The sequence below is a fragment of the Electrona antarctica genome, assembly GCF_951216825.1.
Source record: "Electrona antarctica genome assembly, chromosome: 24".
NCBI classification, from domain to species: Eukaryota; Metazoa; Chordata; class Actinopteri; order Myctophiformes; family Myctophidae; genus Electrona; species Electrona antarctica.
The window spans coordinates 33,168,042-33,189,837 of NC_136803.1; the positions used below are offsets into that span (position 1 = coordinate 33,168,042).

Consider the following 21,796-nt stretch of genomic DNA (forward strand, 5'->3'; position numbering starts at 1 on the left):
CAGCTGTAGACTGGCTTTACAATCCCGGGTGCACACACGCGCACACACGTGCACACACACACACACACGTGCACACACACACACACACACACACACACACACACACACACACACACACACACACACACACACACACACACACACACACAGCTGCTCAGTTACATGCCACTAAAACAGTTGGCATTTCATACCAGCTCAGCAAGTTGTCTCTTACCCCAGTTATGTATGTTTCTAACTTTCTATCTATCTTGTTCATGTTTTATGGGTCCCCCTTGAAAATGAGACGCTGCATCTTCAAGGGCTATCCCTTCAATAAAAATCTGAAATCAGACATTTGTCACATAATTTTAGGTTTTTTTTAGGCCTCAAGATCAGCTAGAAAGCTATTTTTTTTAATACACAGGTTTAATGTTTGTCTTTAGTTCAATGTTTGTTTTGTAAACGCCATTGACAATGAAGGGAGCATTTACGTCAGAATGTGCCTCATTACGTCATATCGTCTCTTTATTGTTAATGGCGTTTAATGTTTGTGTTTGCACCGTTGGTTTTACATCATCATTACATCACCTAATCCAGGGGTTCTCAACCCATGGGTTGCGAAACCCAATTTTCTTCTTTATTTCTTTGCAACTGAATGGCTGGATAATGGAAATTAAGAGTTTACATAGTAGTACACAGTGCATGCATAAACTTTCCTTAATGATTATATCTGGTTTCAGTATTTATTTATGATGTATTTTCTCTATTATTTTGGTTATTGTAGCAGTCAAGTTGTATTGGGGGTGGGGCAGGGGTCGCAAGACATTGCCAAAGTATTTCCGGGGGTCCCCACAGCCAAAAACGTTGAGAACCCCCAACCTAGTTAATCAACATGAGTTAGACTTTAATATATTAGCGCCCCTCACTTCACACGTGTGTGATTTTAGTAGTTAAACAACTAATTGCTAGAGCATGCTTGTTCAATAACACTGTCTCTCTCCATCTCTTTGGCAAACAGAAAATCCATTTTCCGGTCGGATACCAACTTTATCCAATTAGGGGAGAGAAGTCATGCAGGATACTGGATAATCAAGTGAGATTGGACGTGATGAAAGATAAATGATGAATGATTAAGTTCTCTCTTCTGATTGGATGAAACATTTTAATCTGCCCTGACAATTCTTTCAGAGCGAACGTTTTTAACTCAAATCTTTGCTTCTGGGAGGGTCCCTGGAACTACATATTTTCAGATGGGGGTCGGTGGCCAATTACATATATTTTTGGGGGTCCTTGACATGAAAATGTCAACGACTGACATAGAAACATGGATTTAGAAGGCATTTGTAGAATCGTCCTCAGGTTTAAATGGGGGAATATAGAGTTTCATAAGGTACCCATACGGCTCGATTTGGTTACATTTGCCACACATCACATTGTTGTCTAAGCCAGTGGTTTTCAACCAGTGGTCCGGGGACCACCAGTGGTCCTTGTGGGGGTTCCAGGTGGTCCCCAGCTAAATGATGGAGAGTTGGTAACTCTTGAGAGCGTACATTGAAACCAAATGGACCCGTGGAGGGTCCATTTGGTTTCATTTTTCTCTCTCAAGAGTTAAGTTATTGTTAAACAAGACTACACAGTAGAGTTGTTATTTTGATCAAAGTTTGTCTGTTGTCTCTCTCTCCTAATGTGGTACCACATCAATAGAATTGTGGACAAAATCTTATCCACGAACGATAACAAAATATTCTACGTTTTGGGTCTGAGAGGCATCAAATGGTGTTCCGCGTTAGCCTGGTTAATAAACCAGACCGAATCAGCCGTTGGCAAAAAAAAATTGCCTGCCAGCGGATTACGGTCTGGCGAGGCTCAGTAGCACGCCTCTTTCCTACAACCGAGAACAGGTCGGGCCAATCGGGACACGGTATGCAATATGGGCGGGCTTTGGTACAGTGACGTTCAATGCTTGAGACCTTTGACTGACAGTAGCTCTGACCAATTGCGTCAAAGAGAAAATGTTTGAACCCGCCCCCCGGGAAATGAAATCCAAGTGGAGCCAGCCCAGACTAATATACCGCCACAGTGTTGTGTGATATTAGTCTGGCTTATTAGCCAGGCTAGTTCCGCGTAGCTCAAGAGTCTAATAAATAATGGGCCTCGATATGAAACGGGTTGAAAACCACTGGTCTAAGCATTATAGTTCCGACATTGCCTTCGTCTCTGCTGACTGTGAGCTTATACTTTGTGGCTGCACTTTGTTTTTGGGGGAAGTTTTCCTTCAAATAGATACTGTAGAGGCACAGCACAGGGAGGGGTCTCCACTCCACTCAGACCTGGAGACGTTTGCAATTATGTGGTCGACGGTGCGCTATCCGGGGACAGCTACCGATGCGCCGCCTCGACGCGCTATCCGGGGACAGCTACCGATGCGCCGCCTCGACGCGCTATCCGGGGACAGCTACCGATGCGCCGCCTCGACGCGCTATCCGGGGACAGCTACCGATGCGCCGCCTCGACGCGCTATCCGGGGACAGCTACCGATGCGCCGCCTCGACGCGCTATCCGGGGACAGCTACCGATGCGCCGCCTCGACGCGCTATCCGGGGACAGCTACCGATGCGCCGCCTCGACGCGCTATCCGGGGCGGCGGTGGGTCAGGGGTAGAGTGGCTGGATAGTAACCGCAAGGTTCCCAGTTCGAACCCCGGGCTCCCCCAGAGTTGGTGTCGGAAGTGTCCTTGAGCAAGACTCTGAACCCATAATTGCTCCTGATGTGCTGGTTGGTGCCTTGCATGGTTTCCGCCGCCATCAGTCTATGAATGTGTGTGTCTGAATGGGTGAAATCTATGTAAAGCACCTTGGATGAAGGTGCTATATAAATCCTACCATTTACCATTTTTATCCGGGGCAGCTACCGATGTGCCGCCCCCTTCACAGTTGTCGACCTCAATGCCTCAAATGTCTCTGTGACCTGACTGGACCTGATGTGTGTCTGAAGCAGAAGAGAACAGAGAGGCAGGATGGGACCTCAGGGGGGTCATTAGTTACATTGTCTGCTAATGAAAAGGAGAGGTGCAACAAAGTGACCCACAGGGTAGCACCAAATTCTGGGCCCTCGGAAAAGCAATCACCGTGGGCCCCCCACACATTTTTTTAAGTGTTTTTTTTTCATGTGTAGTCCAGTCTTTTGAGGCCCCCCCACACACCCTAGTAAGTGTGTCCCACTTTTCCCCCCAGTCTGACGCCCCTGCGCAGGGGTTCCAGGGGGTTCCCACAAAAAGAGAGGGGAATGGTTTAAACACTTAATTAAACCCTATTTTATTTTTAGGCGTTTGGAAATAAAATAGTGAAGCAGAAGTGACTGAGTGTGACTGAGCTTGTAGATCTGCTATTTTGGAAAACTGTTGACAAAATACTGATAAATCTTTTCAAATGAGGGTCCGCAGCCAATCCATGAACAGTGCTGTACTGTACTCTGCTCTGTCCCTGCGGTAGTGCAGAGCTGTATGGTGTGTGAACATCAGAGGGGTCCCTGCTGCCACCTGTGCCTTTGATCTCTGAGCAGCCGGCTGCTAATGCACCTTTTGGACTGACACCATGTGTTTAGCAGGATGACGCGCGCGCGCGCGTGTGTGTGCACGCACGTGCTTAATGAGAGGAAAACGTGAAATGTTTTTGATAGAAAGCCACCTATTACAATGTGAACTAAACTATTGATTAGGCCTACACAGTAGCTGGTACAGTGTGTGTTGTAGAATTTCTCGCTTTCTGAACACACTAAACACACTTTTCCCCAGTGAGGGGCTGGGGGGGAGAGGGGGTGGGGGGCAAGGCAAGACTCGGAGACATGTTTCAGATCGCGTCAGATAATCCCCACATACATAGCCTACAATAACTTCCTTGAACCGAATCCGCTGTAGTAGCCTTTTCTTTTTTTTTTATATAAAATTTATTTTATTTGGAAAAAGCAGTACAAAAACAGCATTTCTATGCATACATAGGACACAAGTGCAGTTCCCAGGATTTTTTTCCCCCACCCCTCTTCCCTCCCTCCCCCCTCCAAGTGACTCCATCTCCAGTGTCTCTGTAACATCCTTGCTTTCTTCAGGACTACATATGGCATCAGGTCAACACTTTGTAGTAGCCTTTTCATAAATTATATTTGTACTTTGGCTGTCGTGAAAGTTTAATATAGTTAGAGAAATTCAAAGTTTCAACACCAAAGTAGTAGTAGTCGTAGTAGCAAACTGGACATTGAATGTGTTCTTTATCCTCGTGTTGAGCTTCTGTTTTCGCCGAAGTTTACATTGTTGTTGTTTCTCATAAGCGCACGTCTGTTGTGCTTCAGCAGCCATCTGCCTTGACCTCTGTGTGCGCTGACTGCGCCTGCCCGCCCGCTCCCTCCCAGCCCCTCCCACCCCTCACTGCATGGGGAACATTCCGGGAGGAAAAACAGGGAAGCGGGTCAGTCAATGTTAGTGGCTAACTGTTTATGAACCAACAGACACCCAGATCAGGATGTCCTACAATCTACAGCACCATATGCATTCATTGCCATGTGTAAGTAAAGCGCACATGTCCATTCGCTAATCAAGTTTGCATCATAGCACACACACACACACACACACACACAAACACACACACACACACACACACACACACACACACACACACACGATTCGCTTAAGTGTACGATCACATCACACTTGCGTAATCACTGTGACCTTTTGGAGTGTGAGAGGCTGACAGATGATGCTGCAGACATCCAGGCGAGACAGAGAACTTAAATGGCTATTAAAAAGAAATCACACTAGTGTGAAGTGAGTGGCCCCTTTCATCACAATCACAATGACGACGTCTGATGTCGACAACACGATCTCCAATCATATGAGCTCATTCCGTGCTCAAATGGACAGACAGACATACATACACACAAAGCTGTGCTATTAGCCCTCCACTAAATCCCACCCCAAAAAGCGATTGTCCAATGCCCAATGCCAATAGTTTAACAACTGTTGCTATGCAGGTCAAGCGTTCGTCACCTACATAGCTGTCAATGTTATGTTGCATGGCTGTGTTGTTGAACATTTACACAGCTTAACGTCGGGAAAGTCACACGACTGACCCACCCAGGTGATGGCAATAATTCTAATGACCGTAGTCTTACCGTGCAACATGAACACTCTTGTCGGGCGGTCGTTAAAAGTTGATTTCTTCCACTTCCTTTCATTTCCTCGTATTTCTAGTGTATTGAAATAATGTCATGCACATTTGTCCAGTGCATGACAGGCCTGGGTGACTAGATTTAGAAGACATTTTGACGCTCTTGCTACTGAAATGATCGATTATTTACATGGAGAAATCCCTTCATTTAACCTGCATCTCTATGGGGGAGAAGGACAGCTTTCCCTGTCTCTCCTCGCTGCCAACGTGCCTATTGGACAAGGACCGGTTGGGGAGGGACTTAGCGAAGGCCTAATATTATTTGAACATATTATTTCATATTACATTTACAGTGAGAGAGATGATGTGGCAAGAAACCACTCATCTTCAGACCCATGCAGGCCAGAATTGTCATGCAGTTTCATGGTGCCGAGTTCCAGCTGAATGTAGTATATAATATACATCGCTCTACACACACACTTTAGGGCGAGGTCGCTTCTCGCCCTCAGGCGTCTTACTGACGTCTTACTAAACGCAATAGGATGCATGTAAGCCCAAAGCAGACAATGAAATGAATGGCTGAGCTTTTCTCAACTGTGATCTTAACATTAACTGTCACATTATACAGTATGCACGCACGCACGCACGCACGCACGTCGCACACACACACACACACACACACACACACACACACACACACACACACACACACACACACACACACACACACACACACACTATGAAGAAACAGCCATACATGCCACACACAAACGCATGCGGATGTTTATGCACAAACACGTTGTGAACTACAGAGCCAGGCCAACGCATTAAATATGTAGGAATGTGTGAAGGAAGCATGTCCTCCATTCCAACAAAGCCCCTTCAAACATCTTTTCTGTGCTTCAGTTTAACCTCTCCAAATCAGTTTATTTTCCTTCGCATGCACGCACGCACGCACGCGTGTGTACACACTTTATTACAGTTCTAACTCAGCACTCACTTTAGACAAAGCTAGGATTGGACGTCCTCTTGTCTATTTCAGGAAGTGGGTTTCTTGCATTTTCACAACTATAGTTATCAAATCCAAATGTTATATTAACCCATTTAGACCTGAGGCCGCATCGTTGTCGCCTTATAGCGTTTAACCACTTTAACCATTATTTTAAACTTTAGCTGTTGAAAAATAGCAGATCTACAAACGTGGTGCAAATCTTTGAATAAATGTTCTTTCCCAGCGAACGTTTTTTTGCTTCTGGGGGGGGTCCCTGGAACACGTTTTAAAATGGGGGTCGGCAGTCAAATACATAATTTTAGGGGTCCTTGGCGTGAAGTAGTTTGAGAACCACTGATATAGAGACGTAGATTTTTCTGAAATCAGTCATGATTTAGAAGACGTTTGTAGAATCAGATCTAAGTCTAAATGTTTTGAGAACATAATTGTTTTGTTTCATAGAATGAACTGTGGGGTGTGTGTCATTTATCCTACTCCCTCAGCACCAGTTAAGTCTCTGAATAATGAATGAATGGTTGTGGTGTGGGGTGGGGGTGCGGGGGGGGGGAGGGGGGGTCTGCAGTATTTAGGGGATGGGTACAAGGAGGAGGGGGACATTCTTTTTGTGCCCCCCATAGTCGCTGTTTGTGGTTTGGAATCTGGGACCGCGCGCGCGCGCGTGCGTGCGTGCGTGCGTGTGTGTTGTGGTTGGCACAGAGCTCAGTTGCAGGCCAGCCGTTGTAGTGGGATTTTCATTCATTTCATTGAGGTCACAACAGCAGTGTGTTTAAGAATGGAAGCCTCACAGCCTCAGCACCCATTGAAAGGCTGCCTGACGCCTGAATGTCTGATGTATGTACCATCCGACTCCTTATATGAACATGGGCTCTTAAAGGAGAATTCCATATTAGAAGGCTTTCTTACCTTTATTTGTCGTTACGTCCCCACCAAAGAGGTCCAGGTGTTATTTTGTGCAAAAGTGCATTATTGGCTATTTCCCCTACCATAAGCCCTCAATGGGGGTTGGGTTTTTGTGTAATTCGCAATAAGTAGTAAAGTGTGCCGCTTGGGATACTATTTACATTATGAAGAGAGGATATATTTTTAAAAAAGTATTTTTGAGCGATGGAAATAAGCGAATTAGCACAACACCCCATAGCCCCATTCAATTCAATGCAATTCATTGAGGGCTTATGGTAGGGGAAATAGCCAATAATGCTCTTATGCACAAAATAACACCTGGACCTCTTTGGTGGGGACGTAACAACTACAAATAAAGGTAAGAAAGCCTTCTAGCATGGAATTCTCCTTTAAACCATCTGTTCTTTCATCTATAAATGCACTTACCTTCCAAATATGCTTCCTACACCTTTCAAAGAATATTTTAAGACCAACTCGCAAGTTCATGATTATAATACTAGACAATCTGACAATGTTCATCCTCCCTTCAGCCGTAGCACTCTTAGCCAGTTGTCCATTAGAGTCAGAGGTTCTTTACTCTGGAATTCACACATACTTATTGCCAACTCCTCATCTTCACTCTGTAACTTTAATCATAGATTGAGGGCCAGCCTCTTGAAGCAACCCTATCCACTTGATTCTAACATAATGTAGCTTTATTGTGCATACTCCGACACAGACAGACATGCATGTACACTTAGGCACACTTAGGCTTGCGCTCGCTCGCACACACACACACACACACACACACACACACACACACACACACACACACACACACACACACACACACACACACGCTTCACACAAGTGTATTTGTTGTTGTATTTGTTATTTTCCATACCTATGTTTGATTACTTTGTCTACTTACTATATGTATATTATCTTTGGGGAGAACCACATATAAGCCCTCCATGGGTTTCTTTTCTCTTTTATTGATGTTACCTTTTTTGTACTGTTTTTTAATTGTGCGAAAAAAACTAAAACCAAAACCACATGAACCCTTGCGTCCGTATTCTCGGCGTGTGGGCAATGATGTGATGTATATGTGTTCTGCGAGCGTGTAGATGGGCTACTTTCAGGGTAAGATATTTCGTGTAGAGGGAAAAGGAGAGTGGGCGTAGTATAGAACCCTGGGGGATTCCAGTCAACAAAGTACTGTAGCGTTCTACCCTATGGCTCCGAGACATGGACACTTTCAAAGAAAATAGAGAAACGGCTGGATGGCACTTACACCCGCCTTCTAATGAGAGCGCAAAATCTGTCTTGGAAGAGCCACCCATCGCCTTCTCTAATATACGGCAACCAGGCCTGGGCCGTGGCTCAGCGGTCCAGGCACCTTGGCTGGTAATCCAGTCTGGCAGTGTCCCGCGGGTTCGACTCCCGATCCCGACGGCCTTTACTGCATGTCTTACCCCCATCTCTCTCCCCATGTCCTGTCAGCCTACTGTCTGTCCCTCCACAAAAAAAACATTTAAAAAAAATATATATATACGGCAACCTTCCCCGTGTTTCTTCACTAGTCCGATCCAGAAGAACACAGTTTGCCGGCCACTGCTACAGAGCTGACAACGAGGTTATATCTTCCCTTCTTCTCTGGAGTCCTGCCTCAAAGCAGACCAGAGGTAGAAAACAGGTCGTTCCCTGATGTCATCGCTAGGGACACATGCATCAGTAGTAGGGACCTGCAAGCCCGTCGTGACCCGGCGGGTACCGGCCCGGGCCGATACTCGATATAACATTTTGCGCAATGAATTGCTTCCTTCCTTTGGCTGCTACACAACACTGTACTCGTAGTCACTAGGCAGGAACTGGGGATGGGAATTGAAGGACCGGGAACGGGAAGTTTGGCGTGGCATTGTGAAATCCGAGATCTCGACCGCGGATGAAAAGTGGCGTAGCGTTTAAGTATTTTATTTATTTATTTATTTTTTCGTGGCTTTCGCCTTTATTTTATATATTTTTTATGGAGGGACAGACAGTAGGCTGACAGGAAATGGGGAGAGAGATGGGGGGGAAGACATGCAGTAAAGGCCGTCAGGATCGGACGGGAGTCGAACCCGCGGCACACTGCCAGACTGCCAGACCAGAGTCTAGCTTTTCAAAGAACCACGGCACGCCCTCAAAAGTTTCAAAGGGTGGCATTGGTGGCAGGAGTTGTACTACATTCAGGAATGAGAAATAGATTGAATAGTATAGTATTAGAGTAAGTTTATGCTGTTGCTGTCAACATACCTTTTACTTATCTGCATAATTGTAAGGGCAGTAAATCTCATCCATATATTGTCCCATCCTGGGACATCTACGCTCCCAAGATGCTGGAAAACTCACAGTCACATACCACAATAAAATAACAGTTGGGGGCAGAGCTTTCACACATCGTGCCACCTGTCTCTGGAATGCTCTCCCACAAGCTGTTAGAGATGCCAACGCACTAGACATTTTTAAATCTAGACTTAAAACCCATCTTTTTGAGTGGTGCAACCACTCCCAAGGACTGTCTAAAGAGGACGAGACGCGAAGACCGTACGGGTGCCATGGTGCTCCATGGAAGGAAAGAAACATGCGCAATGGGCTATATGCAGCCAACACTTCCGCGTTCAGCTTCCTTGGTCTCAACTGCGCATGTTTCTTTCCTTCCATGGAGCACCATGGAGCAACATGGCGTCGCCCGTACGGTCTTCGCGTCTCGTCCTCTTTAAACAGTCCTTGACCACTCCAAGGAACAGCAATGTCCGTGTTAACACGTGTGACTATGTGTGACTATGTGTGACTGAGTACCAGTAGGGGTAAAAGTGGCGCTGTTGTGCCAGAAACAGAGAGAGAGAGATAGTGCTGCACTGTTGCCTGCTAATGAGAGAGAGAGAGAGAGAGAGAGAGAGAGGGGGGGAGGGGGGGGGGGGGGGTAGGGGAGGGAAGTTGCACCACTCCCATGGTTCCCCCTAGTTCACTGAAATCACTATATTCACCTTGCTCTGCCCTGTGGTTTTAAAACCCTATGTTATATTAATGGATCTTCTGAACGCATTTTTACACCATTTTTACACGTCCCATCGCATACTTACTGTATGTCAGCCATGTGTATTGACACATTGTATTATGCTTTACTGTATTTCTTCGCTGTTGTGTTACCGTGCTATTGTGTTTTTTATGCTGTGTATTGTCGTGAAGTGCACAGAGACCCCTTGGGGTGATGTTGCACTATAAAATAAAAATAAACTGAAACTGATTGTGTTCCAAGAACTGACCAGTAGACGTTGTGCGTTGTAGTTCTAGTGGAGGACAAGGTTACAACTTCAGTAGGTCAAGAGTATTGGGTTTTAGTTTCGGGGTCACTAGGACTGTAGGACACAACACACACCCCTACACACACCCCTACATGCACTCACACATACGCTTACGCACACACAGCCCACATGTCTGGATACGTTCCAAAACGTAAATCCCTGACACACTCTCCGAACAGCTGGGTCTTCTACACACAGTACACACACACACACACACGCATGTGGAGCTACACACACCCTGCAGGCGTGCTCATACTCGCACTTCACTGACGCAATACTGCATATCTTAGTTTTCTAAATCTATACACTGACTACAGCAATGAGGAACACACACCATTAACCGTGCAGTGTGAGACTGTATATACAGTAGCCTACGTCAGTGGTTCTCAAAGTGGGAGTCCGGGGACCCCCAGGTGGTCCTTGAGGGAGTTCCAGGGGGTCCCCATGCAGCTAAATGATAGTTTGGAACCAAATGGACCCTTATGGGTCTGTAACTCTGAGAGTGTACAAACCAAATGGACCTGCACTCTCAGAGTTAAATTAACATTGATTTTACAATATAAATTGGGGGTCCCGGAGATAGAAATACCATTAAATGGGGGTCCGTAGACTAATGCATGTCAAACTGGGGGTCCTTGAAATTAAACGGGTTGAGAATCACTGCTAGAGCTGTAAAGCTCTTCTCTTATGGGGGTCCCTGGCATATCTCTTCAACTGGGGGGTCCGTGGGGCTAATTAGTGTAAATCTGGTGGTCCTTGACATGCAAACGTTTGAGAACCACTGGCCTACAGTACGTAACTTACCTGGGTTATTGGCATTGTGGTAAGTTTGTCCTCCTTTCCTGTTATTTCAGTCCTGTTTTCCACTCAACATTTCTCCTCCTCTCCTTCTGGTTTAGCCTGTAATGGAGCCCAGTTAAAACGTCCCTGTCATTGGACCAATTACAGGTTGTTTTCAGATGTTTTGTAAAAGCTTGGGTCAGCCATACAATCAGTGTTGACTCTGAACCCCTAATTGCTCCCGATGTGCAGCTTGGTGCCTTGCATGGTTTCCTCCGGCATCGGTGTATGAATGAATGGGTGAATGTAATGCACAATCTCTGTAAAGCGCCTTGGATAAAGGCACTATATAAATGCACCATTTACCATTTATATATCGTAGTTTCTGTAACCTTGACTATTGTTCTGAGGCTTTCTGTAATGCTTAGCCAACAACGATACACCGTCTTCCGTTCTATCATACTTTACATGTTTTCGAGCTGATATTTCGGCATCTGTTGCTTGCAGACTTTAGTCCGACCACAGCCTTTCCAGTTCTCTGTGCGTGCGTGCGTGCGTGCGTGCGTGCGTGCGTGCGCACATGAACAGTGATGACTCATTGTGTTTATGGTGGTGACATACTGTACATAAGAGGACTGATGAAACTTTAATCCCTTAAATGTGTAGGATTCCTCAGACACCCACCTCGCCCCATCCTCTCCTTCTCTGTCTGTTGCTCTTCTGTGAAAGAGAACTGGTAAACTGGCTGGAACGTTCCTTAAAGTCATAAGTAATGTCATAGAGCCTAGTCTCTACTAGTATAGCCGCACGCGCACACACGCGTGTGGCAGACACACACACACACACACACACACACACACACACACACACACACACACACACACACACACACACACACACACACACACACACACACACGTCGGATTGCCCAGATTTGAGCATCTTCCTCTCTCTCTCTCTTTCTCTCTCTAGATGACATCATGCAGAGGAGAAGCAGTCCACTGTTTGCAGCAGAAATCGGATCCGAGCTTCAGAAACAGTTTGCCATTCTGCCAGGTGTGTTTAGCTTCAGATTCAGAACCGGTTCATATCGTAAATGACCAAGTACAGTAGCATTTTAAAAGTCTCCCTCTGGCCTAATATCCCCCAAATGCGTTTGATACAGTAGAATGCAATCTAATTAACCAATTTCATACCATTTAACAATTAAATTAAATTTCATAAAACCTTAAAATTAATTTAAATGTTATGTCATTGCGCAATTGAATTCACGACGCAAATTGGTTAAATTACAGCACGGTGTCTTGTGCGGTACAGTACAGTACAGTACAGTACAGTACAGTACAGTACAGTACAGTACAGTACAGTACAGTACAGTACAGTACAGTACAGTACAGTACAGTACAGTACAGTACTGTACTTGTCGCCAGTGCTTCAAAGCCCAAAACACACCAAAGGGTCAGGTTGGGACAAAACCATCTGACAACATGTTGTTCCAGGGACCTCCCCAGAGGCAAAGATATGAGTTAAAAACGTTCACTGCGCCACATTTTCAAGATCTTTCAAAAATAGCAGATCTACAAGCTCATAGCGCGGCACTCGCGCTATGAGCTTGTAGATCTGCTATTTTTCAATAGCTAACGTATAACATAATGCTTGAAACACCTAAAGGGGTTCCCGTCCTGAATAGGTTAAGCCCTATTCAGACACACACATTCTAATTCTACACACAGTCACACGCATATAGCATTTATATCCACCGATCACAGCAGCGCCCATGCAGCGCCATACAACAACGTGTCCGTTTCTTCCATTAGTGGCTCAGGTTGCTATTAACACCCTGGTGATTAATTATTCACAAGGCATTACCAAACGGGCATGGTTGCATAGTAACCCAACTGTCTGTCTGTGTGTGAGTGTGATGTTTAGGTTTTGGGGCCACTATGCTATCGTTTTGTTCTGAAATCTATCATCAGTGGGTCTGTGGGTTTTTTTTGTCCCCAAAAGTTCTCTGCTGTACACTGCCAGTATAGGCTAATGCAGGGGTTCTCAACGTTTTTGGCTGTGGGGACCCCCCGGAAATGCTTTGGCCATGTCTCGCGACCCCTGCCCCGCCCCCCATCCCCACCACCAATACAAATTGACTGCTACAATAATCTTAATAATAGAGAAAATACATCATAAATAAATTCTGAAACCAGATATAATCATTAAGGAAAGTTTATGCATGCACTATGTGTTTATGTAAACTCTAAATGTCCATTTCCCAGCCATTCAATTGCAAAAAAAACAAAAATTATTTCGGGCCCACCCGAGGGGTCACGACCTCCAGGTTGGGAACCCCTGGGCTAATGTATAGTCTCACGTAGCCAGACAACTATTCCACAAATCTCCGACCTCCCGAGATCCGAGTAAGGAAGCTGGCATTTCCGTTGATGAAAAGATATATTTTAAAATATCTTTACATTTTATTTCTGCTATAAGCAGCAAGCTTTGCCAAGCTATACTGTATATGTTTAGATGATTTCGATTTATATTAGGATGAATTTGCCCGACTGTAAAGATGAAACGGAAGTGTGGAGGAGGCTCAACTTCTGCTTTATCGCTTGCTGATGAATCATGATCAGAGCTTCCGTTGCTCCAGACTGTATGACGGAAGCATTTGAAAATTGCGAGAGGTCTGGCCACGCGATACTCGCTATAATGTAGAACGCCACACATTTTTGTTCACATATTTCTAATACATTTTGTATGTATTTCAATTTCTTTCTTTGTTTTTGTAATATTAATTTGTAATAATAATGAAATGTTCGTCGACTAACCTTTTTCCACTGACTAAAACTAAATGGAAACTAAATGAAAACTAAGCTATGATGACTAAAACTATGACTAAATATACTGACAATTTCGTCAACAAATAAAAACTAGACTAAAATGTTAGGAAGGGACTAGTGGACAAGAGATCCAGTGTAAGTCATTTTCCACTTGGTTGCAATGCTGAAAATCAGTCATTACGACGGCATCAAGGCCCGCCAAAATACATTTTAGTCGACTAAATCAACTGTAGATTTAGTCGACTAAAATCTTATGACACTAAAACATTCCAGGTGACTAAAATGTGACTAAAACTAATTGAAAACTATTCAAGAGACTATATGACTAAAACTAAAATCAAAATTTGCTGCCAAAAACAACACTGGTGCAAATAAGCGCCAGTTGGCATCTCGACAGAGTGCATTTCTCCTTTTAGTTTAGCCCCAACATGAGTCACTGATCCAGAGGGAAACTTAATTTACTCCCTTTAATACCCATGCAGAATTTCTGGAATCTGGAATGTAATTGGATTCCATTTTACTTATTTGGTAATCAGTCTAGTGATATATCAGTGTGAATAATTATTTGATATGGGCCATTTTCAATTTAGCCATTAGCCCAATTTAGCCTTTATATCCTTAGCCTTTTTGACTGCTCGGTAAATCATATTACCATAGACGACTGTCGAGCTGATTCTACTCTGGAGACACAGAGTGCCGCGCCACAAGCTTGTAAGATCTGCTATTTTTTGAAAAATCGTGAAAATGTATGAAAATCTTTGAATATTTTACTGTTTCACAGCGAACGTTTTTAACTCAAATCTTTGCTTCTGGGGGGTCCCTGGAACAACATATTTTCAGATGGGGGTCGACGGCCAATTACATATCATTTTTTGGTGGTCTTTGACATTAAATAGTTTTGAGCACCACTGACATAGAAACATAGGGTATTTAGAAGACATTTGTAGAGTCCGTTCTCAGGTTAACCCTTCCGTGAACGTGGGTTATTCCCTGTGCGTTGGCAGGCGGCCGTGGGGAGAATGGACGACCCATCGTCGTCTTCCCAGAATTCCCTGCGTTCAGCGAGCTGGACGAGGATGAGCTTCAGAGTGTTCTCAGCTACCTGACCAGCATCCCCAGGTTGGACACACGCACACACGTCGCACACACACACGCACGCATGCACCCATGGACATTTGATTTGCACATTTTATCTGCCCGCACGCACGCACGGCATGCATGCACGCCCTGAAATAGTTCTGCTTTCATGGTTCTCTATCTCTCTTGCTGAATTTCATATTGCTAACACTTGGTTAATCAGCATTTCTTCATCACACACACACACACACACACACACACACACACACACACACACACACACACACACACACACACACACACACACACACACACACACACACACACACACACACACACACACACACACACACACACACACACACACACACACACAGTGGCCGGATAGGAACCGCAAGGTTGCCAGTTCGAACTCGGGCTCCCTCAGAGTTAAGTGTCAAAATGTCCTTGAGCAAGACACTGAACCCCTAATTGCTCCTGATGTGCTGGTTGGTGCCTTGCATGGTTGAATGGGTGAATGGGTGAATGTAATGCACAATCTATGTAAAGCGCCTTGGATAAAGGCGCTATATAAATGCACCATTTACCATAGAGATAAGAATATTTCCATTCATTTTCGTCATTGAAAAAAGTTAGTTGATGAACATTTTTTATCAATTAGTCGACGAAATCAACACTGGTGCAAACCACACTTGCAATTTCCCAGAATTGCACCTTTCTAGTTGTCATTAGTTTGTCTCAAGAGAGAGAGAGGACACACGCACACAATGCAAACACAAATCTTGTAATGTAATGTACCACCGTCTGCGGCCAGTAGATGTCAGCATAATGCTACCAGTCAGACTGGTCTGCCTCAGAGTCAGCAGGTACAACACAGTGGCCCCTTTCCCACCGGTTGGGAACTGCTTTAGTTCTCCAAAATTGGAACGTCGTTAATTATGAACTGAGCGTGCAAAACCATACCTATATTAAATTGTTTATAGGGTCAATATAAGTAAATTATGATGACCCTTGCAAGTAGCCTTTTCATATTTTGTCATTTTCACCTACAGTAGGTCTATATAGCCTACAATGATAGGTGAATAGGTACAAATGTAATTAATAGTTATCGCCATGAAACTTCCCCAGTTGATTACTTACACAAAGACAATGATTTATTGTATTACACATTTTCTGAAATTGTGCAAAATTAGGCATTATATAGGAAGATATGCAAAAAATAGAAAATATGAAAAAGCTGCTACTGTGGAATTTACTAGTTATATTGATCCTATAAACAATTTAATATAGGTATGGTTTTGCCCACTCAATTTACGTTCCATTTTTGGAGGTCTTGCTCATGGACTAAGAACCAAAAAGAACTGAACCGGTTCCCAACCAGTGGAAAAGGGAGAGAGACACAGAGGGAGAGAGATAATTGTAATCTGTTTATTAATCTCTTCACTCATCTTGACTCATCTTGTTTCTGAAGATATTTAAGTGTTTTAATGATGTTGTAAAGACGCCAATACAGAATTTTCACTTCAGAGAGAGAGGGGGAGAGAGGGAGGGGGGAGGGAAGGAGGGGGGAGGGGGGAGGGGGGAGGGAGGGAGAGAAAAGGGACTGCAGAGAAATGGATTTAACAGAAAGACAATGCCTCCGTCTGTTCTCTTTCCACAGTGTCATCATTTTATTTCTCCCAGTCATCAGAATGTTGACGTCACGGCAGCAGATCTATCATCATTCTATATCTACATGTCTTAACTGTATATGTTCTCATTCATGCCTCCATTTAGGGCTGGGCATTTAACCCAACATATATCCAAACCGGAAATTTAAACCACATTTATGTAATCTTATACTGATGTAAGTGAATTGATTAATTGAGATGCAGGTTTTTTTGCTGATATATATTTCTTCTTATATAAAAGAAATTGGAATACATTTATTTTTGTTTTTTGTACAATAATTTTTTAAATAGCCAATTTTAGATTGACTATTGACAAAAAAAAGGAACATTTGTGCGTGTGGGCCACATTTTTGAGGGGCGCTAGCTCCTCCTATGCACAGCTTTGTGTGTATCCTAGCGATGATTTGATTGGCTGAGCACCCCGTAGCGATGATTTGATTGGCTGAGCACCACATAGCGATGATTTGATTGGCTGAGGCAATGCACGTATTGATAGAAAAGTGAAGACGCCAATTGTGATTGGCCGTCGTGAGATGATGTATGACGATAAGAGCGCCCGTCACTTACGCCCCACCTCTAACTTATCTGTTGTCATTGTGCACTTCCATTATTTAATGTATTATCTATCTGTTATATCACCTCCACGGTTTCATCTCTCATCTCGCTTATTATCGGAGTCCATTTACAATTTTACTAGGCATTTTAGGCATTTGGCAGACGCTCTTAATCCAGAGCGATTTACAGTAAGCAAGAACAAAAACATGGTAATACATGTATATCAAAATAGTCATTCATCCTGGGCCGTGGCTCAGCGGTCCAGGCACCTTGGCTGGTAATCCAGTCTGGCAGTGTGCCGCGGGTTCGACTCCCGATTCCGACGGCCTTTACTGCATGTCACTCCCCCATCTCTCTCCCCATTTCCTGTCAGCCTACTGTCTGTCCCTCCATGAAAAATATAAAATAAAGGCGAAAGCCACAAAAAAAACATTTAAAATAGTCATTCATCATGAATCATACGTAAGCTAAGAACCTAACAGTGGAATATCTGTATAATCAAACTATGCGTATGCCATACTATACTATAGTATAGTATATAAATTACATAACTTGAGACGTTGCATACGCCTGTAAGGTCGTCGAGGCTAGGGCAAGTGCTACGGTCTAAGATGGAGTCTGTAGAGGTGGGTTTTCAGACAACGGCGGAAGATTGGGAGTGAGTTTGCAGTTGCGATTGCCCCCTTCTGGCACTTCCCTCCTATTTTTATTACTAATAATAATTATTATAATATAATAATAATAATTATTATTATTTCTCCCTCTCTAGACTACGCCTCCTTTCTCTCTCACATCCTTTCACCTTTTCTTGCCTTTACTGCTGACACACACACACGCACGTGTGCGCTCACACCCCCCCACACACACACACAGAGAGAGACACACACACACAAAAAGGAGCGAGGGAGAGAAGGGGGGTGGTATGGTTCTGTGTGTGTGGGGGGTGTTCTTATGTCCCGCCCCCCCCTCCCAGCTCCACACCAGCCATTCACACCCTGTGCAGCCATTCAGCAACACTCTAAGCGGCGATTGGCTGGCAGGGAGAGCGGTGAACGGTGGTCTTAATTTTAATTGGCCGAGGACTGGAGGCGGGCAGAGAAGGAGGAGGGAGGGGGGGAGAGAGGGAGAGAGATGCTGTAGAAGGATGCAAAAAGGCTCCATCTCTCCATCTAGGTGCAACGATCACATCTTATATCACGCATCACAGCGAGGGAATGAAGGAACCATGACCGCGTTGGAATAAGGAAGAATTGGGGGGGAAATGTAACGATTTCCGGACATTGACAATGGAATATTAATGGCATTTTCCAGGATTATTGAAGACTTGGGGTGGTGGTGGGGGGGGGATGCCATTTGGGATTTCAGCCAGCTAGGCTGCCGTGTTAGGAGTATTATTCCAGCCGCAGGAATGAATTGTTGATTAGCTGCCGCGGCCTTCACTTGGTAGGACACTGCATCTTGTGTGTGTGTTGTGTGTGTGCGTGTGTGTGTGCGTGCGCATGCGTGTGTGCGTGTACGTTTTGACTATTGGCTAATATTGTTATCCAGATGGACCACCTCAGCAGTATTTGTATGTTGGCGTGTGTGTGTGTGTGTGTGTGTGTGTGTGCGTGTGCATGCATTGCCAATCTGGCACCACTTGGTGGATAGCAGACCAGTCAAGGCGTGTTGTGCATGTGTATGTATGTGTTAGCATGCACTTGCTTGCTGATAATAATTAGACTCAATTTGATTGTGAGGGGAAAACATTCTACACACACACACACACACACACACACACACACACACACACACACACACACACACACACACACACACACACACACACAGTCTTGCACATATAAAGGTTAATGAGCCTAATATGGATGGCAGTGCCTGTGTAATGGATGGCCATATAATTTATCTCTCTCTCTCTATCACTCTCTCACTCTCTCACACACACACACACACACACACACACACACACACACACACACACACACACACACACACCGTTGCCATGGTAATCGGAGGGCTTGCTCATAATCATAACAGACAAACTGTTAAGCAATTTTTATCTCTCTCTCACACACACACGCGCACACACACACACACACACACACACACACACACACACACACACACACACACACACACACACACACACACACACACACACACACACACACACCATACATGTCATAGCCTCTTGTAATAATAATATACATTTCTTAATGACTGTTGACCACCTTGAAGCGTCCGTATTCTGGGGGCGAACCTTTGTGATCTGTTTCAGAGATTTGCTGTAGAGGGAATAAAGGAGTAGGAACCAGTAAAGAGCCCTGGGGGACCCCGGTCAACTAAGTCTAGACTTGAGTCTAGGCTTGGCCATTTAGACCTGAAGCCGATTCTACAAATGCCTTCTAAATCCTGACAGTTTTCTGGAAAAAAAAACCTGTTTCTATGTCAGTGGTTCTCAAACATTTTCATGTCAAGGACCCCCAAAAATATATGTATTTGGCCGCCGACCCCCATCTGAAAATATGTTGTTCCAGGGACCCCCCAGAAGCAAAGATTTGAGTTCAAAACGTTCACTCTGAAAGAATATATATTCAAAGATTTGTGCCACATTTTCACGATTTTTCAAGAAGTGCTGCGCTACGAGCTTGTACATCTGCTATTTTTCAACAGCTAAAGTATAACATAATGCACCAAAAGGGGTTCCCGTTCAGAATGGGTTAAATGTTTTTTTTTTTTTTTTGCTTTCACCTTTATTTTATTTTATTTTTTATGGAGGGACAGACAGTAGGCTGACAGGAAATGGGGAGAGATATGGGGGGGAAGACATGCAGTAAAGGCCGTCGGGATCGGGAGTCGAACCCGCGGCACACTGCCAGACTGGATTACCAGCCAAGGTGCCTGGACCGCTGAGCCATGGCCCAGGCCAATGGGTTAAATGGTTATGCTCAGTTGTGGGTTCAATGTTTAATTGTATGCTTTTCCTTAAGCTCAAACCACACTAAAGGGTCGGCTTTTTAATTTTTTTATGTCTAAATGGGTTAAGCAGACAACTCTAAAGGCATATACTGTAAACGTTCTTCCAAGGTTAACAGTGCTATCTCATATTGTTTACATACCAGAAGGAGCCCAACGGATAAAAAAACATGACCAACGCTGTCTGTGAACCGCAAGCACTTTAACCATACAGTACACACCAGGGGGTTTCAACCCTTTTCATTTCAAGGCCCATTATTGATTTGGCATTTGAGCCCCGGACCACCATTTGATGACATTTAGCCTCTCAGACCCATTAGAATGACACTCAGACTTAGAATATTTTGTTGTCGTTGCATAAGATTAAGACATGCTGTTGGCAAATGTTGATCAACAATAACAATTCTTCTACATTCTCTAATTTTGTAGACTTCTCGTAAATGAAGAAATGCAGATGTTTGACAATAATTTCACTTTTGAGAGCATAACATGAAACCAAAATGGACCCGTACGACCCGTACCGTAAGAGTAAAAGATCTATAAGGGTCCATTTGGTTACCAACTCTCCATCATTTAGCTGGGGGACCACCTGGAACCGCCTCAAGGACCACTAGTGGTCCCCGGACCACTGGTTGAAAACCACTGATATACACATACAACTGAAAAATGGATAGTCAGTCAAGATGACATGCTAAAATAGCCTAGGATGTCATAACTGAATTATCCATAACTAATCAATACATGTATTGATTTGATCACAGATCAATCAGTAAGGATTTGGCTGTGTACTCTGTAAGCGTGCATGCTTTGTGTGGAAGCTCCCCGAGCGCTGCTGGCTTTCTATCCTACCAGGGAGTTAATTGCATTCACACCTGGGACAACAGGGGAATACAATAAACTACCGCATAGGATGGAAAACCATAACCATTGTAATGACTTTAGACATAGCACGCACGCACACACACACAAGCACACGCACATGCATGCGCGCACGCACGCGCACACACAGTTGCTATGATGATCAAAATGGTCTCTTGGAATCATGTCATCTGATTCTGATGGATTCACGGCGATCAACGGATAACACACACTGTAACCCCCCCACACACACACACACACACACACACACACACACACACACACACACACACACACACACACACACACACACAGTCACACACACACAGACACACACACACACAGTCGACACACACACACACACACAGTCGACACACACAGTCACACACAGTCACTCACACACACACAGTCTCACACACACACACAGTCACACACAGGTGGCTTCTGTGGTGATCACTGTGCTCTTCCTCTCTGCAGCGTTGCGTCGTCAGGAGTGGGTTTCATCTTGGTTGTTGACAGACGTCTGGACCGATGGGCTGCTGTGAAAACTACCCTGCTCCGCATCGCTGTAAGTATAGTACCCTTACCGTGCGTGTGTGTGTGCGCATGTGTTCGTGTGTGTGTGCAGCTCAGAAGAGATGGACAGTCGAGCGATGAATGGTGTTTATATAGC

At 44.5% G+C, this 21,796-nt stretch overlaps 1 protein-coding gene across 2 annotated transcripts in view; it reads left to right on the forward strand.

Moving 5' to 3' along the window:
• The window catches only part of LOC306917546 (guanine nucleotide exchange factor DBS-like), a 111,249-nt gene that overhangs the window by 47,098 nt on the left and 42,355 nt on the right, over positions 1 to 21,796 (forward strand). For both annotated transcript variants that reach the window (XM_079495839.1, XM_079495838.1), the window contains exons 2-4: positions 12,129 to 12,212; positions 14,995 to 15,109; positions 21,601 to 21,691. In XM_079495839.1, coding sequence (XP_079351965.1) covers positions 12,137 to 12,212; positions 14,995 to 15,109; positions 21,601 to 21,691 — 282 coding nt within the window. In that variant the 5' untranslated portion in view covers positions 12,129 to 12,136. The remainder of the gene's footprint in view (positions 1 to 12,128; positions 12,213 to 14,994; positions 15,110 to 21,600; positions 21,692 to 21,796) is intronic.